General features: G+C 43.5%; 1 protein-coding gene across 1 annotated transcript; it reads right to left on the bottom strand.

The window, feature by feature from the left end:
* Nucleotides 1–289: 289 nt before the first annotated feature.
* On the bottom strand, nucleotides 290–8,828 carry LOC136157969 (short palate, lung and nasal epithelium carcinoma-associated protein 2A-like). Its single transcript, XM_065919757.1, has 7 exons — nucleotides 8,690–8,828; nucleotides 7,315–7,474; nucleotides 5,836–5,937; nucleotides 4,510–4,659; nucleotides 2,257–2,350; nucleotides 1,187–1,250; nucleotides 290–327 (listed from the first exon to the last, which is right to left on the bottom strand). The coding sequence occupies exons 1-7, from the start codon at nucleotides 8,826–8,828 to the stop codon at nucleotides 290–292; spliced, it is 747 nt and encodes a 248-aa protein (XP_065775829.1).
* Between the last annotated feature and the right edge of the window lie 729 nt (nucleotides 8,829–9,557).

The raw sequence follows: 9,557 nt of genomic DNA, 5'->3' as shown, positions 1-9,557 counted from the left end.
CAGGGCTCAGTCAACAACTGGAGTCAAACTTCAACCTGACTGCATTCCGGGCTCAGTCAAGGACCAGAATCAAGCACAATCTGAGTGTGTGATTAAGGGTCAGGACTCAGGCTGTGACCAAGATCAGGGCTCAGTCTGCTACTAGAGAGAGAAGAGAAGCCAAGCCAAGCCTTGCTTCTCCTTCTCTACAGATCCCTGTGGAGGGCTCTCATCTTCCCTCAGCCCGGGGCCCCGAGTCCGGTCCTCACCAGCAGGCGGGTATCACAGTGGTTTTTCTCATCTGTCCTCTTCAGTTTACAATTTGTTGTGCGGTTTCCTGAAGTATATCTGAGGGAACAAAATCAGTAGCATTTCTCCAGATCTGGATATAGCTGAATAGAAACTAGATCCCAGTGGCTGCCACCCTCCAGCAGGTCAGACTCAGCAATCACGGGATCTCTTGCATGTCACTCTGTCTCTCTGAGCCTCGGTTTGTTCATCTGTAAAATGGGTATGATAACAGTACTCACTCCACAGTGTTGTTGAAAGAATACAATGAGAGGGTGTATATGAAGCACAGAGGTATGGCCCAGGTAAATGCGCCTGGGGCCGTTTTCTAGAAGGACCACCTCTAGGACCCTGACACTGTGACTCATCCCATTTCTGTTGCCACACAGCCCCAGGAACTCCTGTCATGCCAGAGACCCAGGACAAAGAAAGCCCCCAGGGGCTGGGGGTGAAGCCACAACTCCTCATAAGAAGGGAAGGGGAAGGGGCAGTGTTCAGTAGCAATGAGTATGAGATATTAGGCTCTTTCTTGTTTTTCTTTAAATCCACTCATCAACTTGGCAGTGATTACAATCTTTCATCTCCGAGGAACCCAAGGATCAGAGAGGTGGAACCAGTTGCCCAAAGACCCACATTTGCTAAGAGCAAATCCAGCATTTGAACCCAGCTCAGGCCTGTCCTCTTTCAACAATCTGTGCAGCTGGTTCCACAGGTTTGAGAAAGGAGACCAATAGAAGCCTTCAGTCTGCAGGGATACCGTTCCCCCAGCCACACTCTCCTGACTTGCTCAGGACAAAGGATCCTGAACTTCTCCAAGGTCCCATGACAGACCTGCCTGTTGAGCAGGCATAAAGCAGAGTTCCTGTCCCTTGGAAAGCTGCAGAGGGTGCCCCCACTGCTTCCCCAGGCTGTGACTTACCGTTGAGGTTCTTAACCAAATCCTCATTCAAGGAGCTGCTGACTGTGTGGATTCGTGGACACAGCTGAGGGTCAAGGACACCAGGGAGAGATACAGCGAGAGATGGAGAGAAGAAGGCAGGAACGATGTTGGGATGGGGATGGGGGAGAGAAGAGACAGGAGAGAAAGAGGACTGATCATTATCCACTGGGAGCACCCTGCCAACTCCCTGCAGAGATGCTCACTACTCCGGATCTCAGAACTTCTGACCCTCAGGAATCTGTAACAATGGAAACCTAGAAGACCCAAATCTGAGAGCCAGAGAACAATAGAATCCTAAAACTTCAGAAGGTTAAAATTTTAAAATCTAGACTTTTAACATTCCAGAATGCTATGCTCTTAGAAACCTTGACCTTTGGATCATTGGAATTTTAAGCAGTCAAATGAGGCCCTGGGAACCATAGAGAAGTGTTTCCCATGATTTTGTGTGCATGCAATCCCCAGGGATCTCGTGAAAATGCAAATTCTTGAGTCAGCACATCTGGGGTAGGACCTGAGAGTCTGCATTTCTAACAAGTGTCCAGATGAGGTCAGTGTTGCTATTCTGAGACCACAGCTTGAGCAGTGCCCCTCCAGCTTAGTAAATCACAGAGCCTTCTGGAGGAATTTTCCCCCTATGAACTGTGATTCCCAGACAAATTCCAGAGTGACTAATTTAGAATCATTTCTGGCACATGGTACATGTGGTTTGCATATGATGCACAGGAATCTTACTTAGGGTATGTGTACTTTTTATATTTAAATAAATTAAAGTTGTATTCAACAAAGAAGAATATTGCTAAAAGACCTACTGGCGGTACATGGGTATGGTATATGACTCAAGTTGGAACCCGGTGATTTCTGCTAATATCAGATCCCTCCTCCCCTTCTCCCCACACCAGGCTGAGTGAAGGCGGGGAGCAGCAGCTGAGAGCCTAAAGGAAGTGGGCACCTCAGGAGGGAAGGTGCCCAAAGAGCACAGCCCACCCAGGGAATGTCACACCTGCTCTCCACCTGGCCTGGCTCTGAGCTGCCAGAAGTGGGGTACTCACCACGTACTGCACTATGTAGGCCTCCACCAGATTCACAAGTGTGGTCACCGTCTTTTTGATATCGCTGATCAGTCCAGTGAGGCTGGAGACGGAACTGATAAAGACCAGTGAAGTTGGCAGAGCAGCCAAGGAGGAGCAGTGGGAAGAGGGCGGGCGATGGTGGAGCACCTTGAAGTCAGGTGACGTGAGCTTCTGCTCAGGGGGCTCATCGCCTAGAACCACATGACTGACCAGCAGCTCACCCTAACAGCTCATGAGAGCCTCATCACAGACATGAGACCTCATCCATCCATCCACCCATCCATCCATCCATCCATCTACCCATCCACCCATCCATCCATCTATCCTTCCTTTCATTCATTCAGCATATACATGCCAGGAACCAAGCCAGGCTGGGGACACAGGGATAAATGAAGCACAAGCAGCTTCCAGTCTGGTAACTACATATGAAATGAGTGTGGCTGAGGCTGGCTCCTTCCCGACTCCAGCCTCCAGCATAGCTGTCACCTCTTCAGGGCAGCCCTCCATGACTGCTGCATAAGGGAGGGCTTTGTATCATTGCACCCTATTGAGTGTGCTGCTCTGCCCAGGGATGGTTGCCATCTGACATTTACCTCGTGGGCTGTTTATTGTTGGACTAATGCTTGTCTGTTTGTCATTCCCTCAAGAGAATAAGCTCCAGGAGAGAAACTTCTTTGCCTGAAGTCACTGATACATTCTCCAGAGCTCAGAATTGTGGCTGCCTGGCATGGAGCATATGCTCAGCACATTTTTGGCTGAGGGAATAAATAAAGTAAATCTACAATTAAATATATAATGCCAACTTGTAGAAGGTATTCGGAAGAGCAAGAGCAGATCCTTCCAAGAGAGAAAAGGAGGAACCTTGTTTTAGATCCTAAACAATGAGAAGTACATTGAAATGGGATGGGGGATAAGTGTACTTGACATCCAGAACAGCCTCTGCACAGTGGCTGTTCCGCTTGAGGCGGAAGGAGTTTGTTTGAGGCTGAGAGCAAAAGCTACTGTGTCTAGGGCAGAGTGGCAAGGGGAGAGCACAGTGATATGAGGGTGGATCCAGATCAGGCAGAGCCTAAATGGCCCTGAAGAGGGCTTGGGATTGCACCCAAAGTGGAGAGAAAAGTCCCCAGAGGGTTTGGAGCAGCAGGGTGGAATGCCATTTTACAGATACAGTCACTGAGCCCCAGAAGGCAGGATGATTTCTCTGGCGCTATAGGCGAGGCATTGTGCAGCAGGGCTCAGGCATTTGGACTTACATCTCAGTTTTCCCAAGTGATGATAGGCTTCAGGGCCTATTTTTGGTTCTGGGGGTCTTTAGGCAACCTGTGATCAGGTCCCTTGTTGAGGCAGGATGGACTGATCTCTGCTTATGGCTCAGCCTGGTTCCTTGCCAAGGTGAACCTGCCCTAGCAATCGGCATCCAGACTATTTCTCCTCTCCCAGCCATGACCAGGGTCAGCCTTTCTCCCTCCACCTTCTTCCCTGGGCTAAACATGCTCTTTCAAGCACACAATATAAGATGTAGATTTGGTGTGTTACCAGAAATCAGTGATTTAAAAGGAGAGGATTCAGCTTTCAGGATCTTATTTTGGGAATTTCTCAGTGTGTGGAGGATGATTTGAGGACAATCTGAAATTAGATCCATGGTAGGGTTTACTACTCCTCTTGCCCCTCCTAACTAGAGGCAAGAAGGTAAACAAGTGAATTATTATTATTATTATTGAGGGACATTATGTAAAACGAGAAATGTCAGTTCTTCAAGTAGACATAGCAATGTTAAATGTGCAGGCATCTAACAACAGAACTTCAAAAAGCATGAAGCAAAAACAGATAAAGCTGAATGGTGAAACATGCAAAATTCACAGTTATGGCTGGAGAGGTCAACACTCCTGTCTCAGTTAGGGGAAGAACCGGGAGACAGAAAGTCGACATGGATGTTATTATTACTGAGAGCATAGTGCCAGGCTGTATGCTAAACACTTGCATCTTCTCATTTGGTCAACACAGTAGCCTATGAATTAGGTATTACTACCATCCTCAGTTTAAAAATGAACACTGGAGCTCCTAGAGCTAAAATGATGATAAAACCATAAGTTAGTGGCAAAGCTAGCTTGTCTCCAGAGTTTCACCTCTTTTTCACCATATTCTGCTCCCTCCCAAATAAAGCAATAGGGCTGAAATTAGGGATTCCAGCTCCCTTGGGAGTCCCGCTCTGCTGAGATATCTGGGCCTGACCTGTTCACGAAGGGGAGTGAGATCTTGGCTGGTGTATAGGTGCATTCTCCCATGACCACCATTAAGGTACCACATTCATCAATTTTAAAGCTGATACTTGTCTGTAGGACAAAGTTGAGGGTCAGGTCAACAACCGCACCCAACAGAGGCCTGTAGGGAATAAGATTCACAGTTAACAGAGGTGGAGAAGTCCCTTCTGTTGCTCACTTGAGTCCCCTTCTCTGTGGACATTATAAGGGGTGTCTATGGACAATGTCAATATTGTCTATATTCTTTACAGCATCTACTTTCTTATATTAGGTTTTTCTTCTCCTGGCCACAAGGGTTTCTCTCACATGAAATTTCTATATAGTATTACACTGATGATTAAAATAAATATAATAGTCAACATTTCTTCAGCACAAATTATGGTATTTCAAACAAAAGTATTTTACCTGGATTAATCCATTTAATCATGACCATACTATCATGACAGAAAATTGCTATCTACATTTTCAGAATGTGGAAACACATGGTATAGAGAGGTTAAGTAACTTTCCCCCAAGATCTCATAGCTAAGAAATGATGAAACCACAGTGCATTTAATTGAAAAAGACTCTTCTACACACCTTCACTTTATCTCTTTGTATCTTTAATTAAAACACTTAAAAATTATAGTTTCCATAAAATTTTCTTATGCTCTTCATTACATACTGTACAATACTATGTGGCCCATACTGGTCACTATCATTTAAAGAGAATCTTGTGAGACAAAGTGATACTGCAGGAAACTTTATCAAAGAGTTATAAATGTTTGATCTTCTCAGTTTTCAAGTTTTACAATTAGATAAGCATGATGATTTTGGATATACATTTCATGGAGGATTTTTTTAACAAAAAGTTTGGTTATTGCCCATGTTTCTTAGAACATTTTAAATGTTAAGATTTCAGGTGTGTTTGACTCTTTGCAAGCCCATGGACCATAACTCACCAGGCTCCTCTGTCCATGGAATTCTCCAGGAAAGAACACTGGAGTTGGTAGCCACTCCCTTTTCCAGGGGATCCACCCTCTGAGCCACCAGGGAAGCCCAAGAATGCTGGAGTGGGTAGCCATTTCCTTCTCGAGAGGATCTTCCCAACCCAGGAATTGAACCTAGGTCTTCCACATTGCAGGCAGATTCTTTACCATCTGGAGCCACCAAGGAAGCCCTTAGACCTGGAAAGGTCTCCTTCTTTTACAGATTGGGAGACCAAGTCAGAAGCATGGAAAAGTACCCGTGCCAGATTGGAGATCTACTGGCATACCGCACTGCATCTCTCAAACCTCAGATTCCAACCAATACTCACAGGGTCAGGGTGACCTCAGCAGTGATGGAGATACTCAGGTTAATGCCTCCAGGAGTCTCTTGGAATGTGATATTCCCAATACTTATGCTCCTGATTGTCAACCTGTGCAAAAACCACAATTCGCCATTGTCATTCCTCATGCAGCCATTGCTGGGCTTTTCTCTATGCCAGTCTCATGCTTAGCATTAGAGCCTGACTGACTTTGCCTGCCTTGGTCTTCCTGACAGCCCAATTCAGAGGTTGGATTCTCTCCACTGGATGGCATGGCAGGAGACAGCTGTAATTCCCCCAAGACTCCAGGGTGAATATGTGCCAGAGTCAGAATTTGGTTCCTTAAAAAATTAAAGTAGAGTTGCTTTACAGTGTTGTGTCAGTTACAGGTGTACAGCCAAGTGATTCAGATATGTATAGATAGATAGATACGTGTCTGTGCTAGTCACTTCAGTTGTGTCTGACTCTTTGCGACCCTATGGGCTGAGCCCACCAGGCTCCTCTGTCCATCAGGCTCCTCCTGATGCTCCAGGCAAGACTACTTGAGTGGGTTGCTTTTTCCTTCTCCAGTAGATGGATATAGATATAGCTATAGGTATATAGGTAGAGACAGAGATACTTTTCATTTCATATTTTTCCCCTTATAGGTGGTTACAAAATATTGAGCATAGTTCCCTGTGTTACATAGTAGGTCCTTGTTGGTTGTCTACTTCATATACAGTGTATATGAAGTATATATTTATATATACATATGAAGTATATATTTAACATATACAGCAGTGTATATATGTTAAAGCCAACTCTTAATTTATCTCCCATACTGCTTTCCCTTTTGTTAGCCATAAGTTGTTTCTTTATGTCTACCAATCTGTTTCTGTTTTGTATAAGTTCATAGCATCATCTTTTAGATTCCACATATAAGTGATATCATGTGATATTTTTCTTTCTCTGAACTCACTTAGTATGATTATCTCTACATCCTTCCATTTGTTGCTACAAAGGGCATTATTTCATTCTTTTTTAGCAGAGTCAGATTTTGAACCCAAAACTGCTTGGCTCCCAGACTTCATGTATGGGGCCATGAATATGGTATTAATTCTAGTTTCCTCTGTCCTGAGGTCATTCAGACTTTTATACTCAGCTATATTCAGGGAAGAAAAGTTTTATTCCTTGGAAAAGTGACTTTAGGTACCAGAAAAAAGGTAGAGACGAGGGTGAAGGGAACCTTTATCCTGAACCTGAAATCATATGAGAAGAAAGCAAGCCTAGACCTTTAAGAGCCTTGATAGGTCCTGCAGCCCTGCCTCTAACTTTCCCAAACTCTAGAAGAGCTGGCCTCACACCAGTTCCACTCTCAGGGATGTACAAGGTTTTTTTGTTGGCTTTTTTTTTTTTACTTTTCTGTCTTTGATCTTAAATTCACCTCCCCAATGATGTGTATTCTCTTTTGGAACAAAGAGCTTCAGTGTGAACTCAATGTCAACTCACCGTAAACACTTGACAAATAGCTGAAGATTTTCAGTATTGTCCTTGTCCAAGACCTCAGTTTCCTGGATCTTCTCGGTAAGTACCTCCTTCACAGTGACTATCTCCAAACATGTGAAATCCCGGACTGACTCAAAATCAGCCTTCACTTTCTCAAGGCCAGCTGCAAAAGTAATCTCCTTTTAGTGTGATACACAACTTATGAAGCAGCTCCTACGCACAGGCACCAAATGAGACTGCTTGCTTCTGTTACTTCATTCAGTCTTTACAACTCCATAAAGCTGGTGTTACTGTTATCTGCACTTTCATAGGAGAAAACAAAAGATCAAAAGGTTAAGATATGGGCCTAAAGTTTCACAGCTAGTAGACCTTGTTCCTTCTATGCTGCCTTCATACTAATACATACTCATCATTCATCAACAGAGTAATCAATCCACTTTGTAGGCAATAGAGACAGATTGAACATCAGGTTCTAATAGTGAAGCTCTAATAAGATGCTCAAACAAATGAAATAAATTTGGAATAAACTAAGAAATGGAAAATCTAGAATCAAAGAAAAATTATGGCTCCAACTCATGAAAGTGGCAAATAGGATTCCCAGGAACAGTCTTGCAGCAGGCCTAGAAAGAAATGACTCATACAGGAGAAGAGGGACACAGTGTCCTAATGGGGGTCCTTCAGAGATAAAGGGATTTGATAGTGTGGTGGTAGATGTAGAATGGCACATTTGGAAGCAATTAAGAATATATGTTTTGAAAGGAAGTCAAATGAGAAACAAGGCAATAACTAGCTCAAGGAAAAGCAAAAGGCTACAGGAAAAGATATGTAATAGTAGTGCTACTTGGCTCTGCAACAGACGGTATCACCTAACTATATTGGTTCAAACAGAAGTGGAAGCTACATCTGGTCCTATAACTTACTATGTGACCTGGATTCAGACACTCTGTTTCTGAGCTCAGTTTTATCAGCAAAGAAACTAGAAAGTGTATTTTTGAAGGTTGCCTAAATCCTGACAAGGTTCAAAGGCAGTCATTTTCAGAAGTTAGTTTCTCCTATAAAAAATGTTTGTCAGTGTGCTGGTAATGTTTCCAGGAAATAAGAAGGCCAAGTTCTTTTAAGAAATCAGAATTAAAAAGTGATATGACTAACTGGAAAGGCGGGTAGTTTTAAGCCTACCTAGGTTTGGTAGGGATTAATTTCCAATAAGGTAATACAAATCACCAAGAAGACTGAATGACCCAACATAAGAATATGCTGCAAATATAAATAAAATATTTAATTTAAATAATGTAAATGACAAATAAAAGATGAAAAAATGAGTGAATTTTTTCAAAATTAGAGAAATAGGTGCCACTGATCATTCCACTTGCTGACTCACATTCAAATGCACTGTCATCAATCTCAAGTCCTTTTTTAAGAGCAGATTGCAGCTCTCTCACAGCATCGTTGTCAAGAAGAGATGCTGAAGTCCCAGTGAGCAGGCCACACAAGAGAACAATTCCCCAAAGCTGAAACATCTTGTCCTGACACCTGGACAGTCATGGGAGGAACAGGAGTGAGAATTACCCATAGGGAAAATGGGATATTTAATGAGCACCTATCACTCTTACACTCAACAGTCCTTGAAGATAGACCTGGTTATCTGCTCTTTTACAAACTGGCAGCCCAGGTCAGGAAGCTAGAGCAACTTGCACAAAGATACACAACAGATGAGTAGAGAGATAGTATTTGAAAAGTCATGCTTGACTCAGGTCAGTGCTCTTTACACAGAGGCCATTTGCATTTTCTGGCTTCTCTGTCTGGAACATTTCCCTCTTCTTTGCATTATTACATGAGTCACTTCTTGCTGAGTCTCCAGCTTCAGTAAGACATCATATGCTCTATAAAGCCCACCCTAGGCCCTTCTCAGGGTTAGGTCAGGGGACCCCACTCTACCATCTTGTTGCCTTCATTCTCTGATCAGAATCCTTGGTACAATTAGTGATAGCTTGCCTCCTTTCTCACCAGGCTGTGAACTCCTTAGATAGGGACTATAACTTTGGGAATTCCCAACTGATAGTAAAAAACCTGCACCTAATACAGTGTAACAAAATAAAGGTTTGCCGAATAAAAGTATGAACAAATAAATGGGCACCACATCATGACCCCACATTGCTTACCAGTTTGAAACTTCTAATATAATTGATTTCTTAATTTGCTATGTTGACAATATTAACTAATTCATGTGGCCCTGTCCCTCTCCCTCT

The sequence above is a fragment of the Muntiacus reevesi genome, chromosome 2 (genome assembly GCF_963930625.1).
Source record: "Muntiacus reevesi chromosome 2, mMunRee1.1, whole genome shotgun sequence".
Lineage (NCBI taxonomy): Eukaryota > Metazoa > Chordata > Mammalia > Artiodactyla > Cervidae > Muntiacus > Muntiacus reevesi.
The sequence above is the reverse complement of the archived record's forward strand: the minus strand, read 5'-3'. Positions and strand labels throughout refer to the sequence as shown.

Coding starts and splice junctions, on each gene's coding strand:
- LOC136157969 (XM_065919757.1), bottom strand. CDS start 8,828: ATGTTTCAGCTTTGGGGAATTGTTCTCTTGTGTGGCCTGCTCACTGGG. Junction 4,660..5,835: donor GCTGAGGTCACCCTGACCCT/GTGAGTATTGGT, acceptor TATTCCCTACAG/GCCTCTGTTGGGTGCGGTTG. Junction 2,351..4,509: donor TCACTCCCCTTCGTGAACAG/GTCAGGCCCAGA, acceptor GGTCTTTATCAG/TTCCGTCTCCAGCCTCACTG.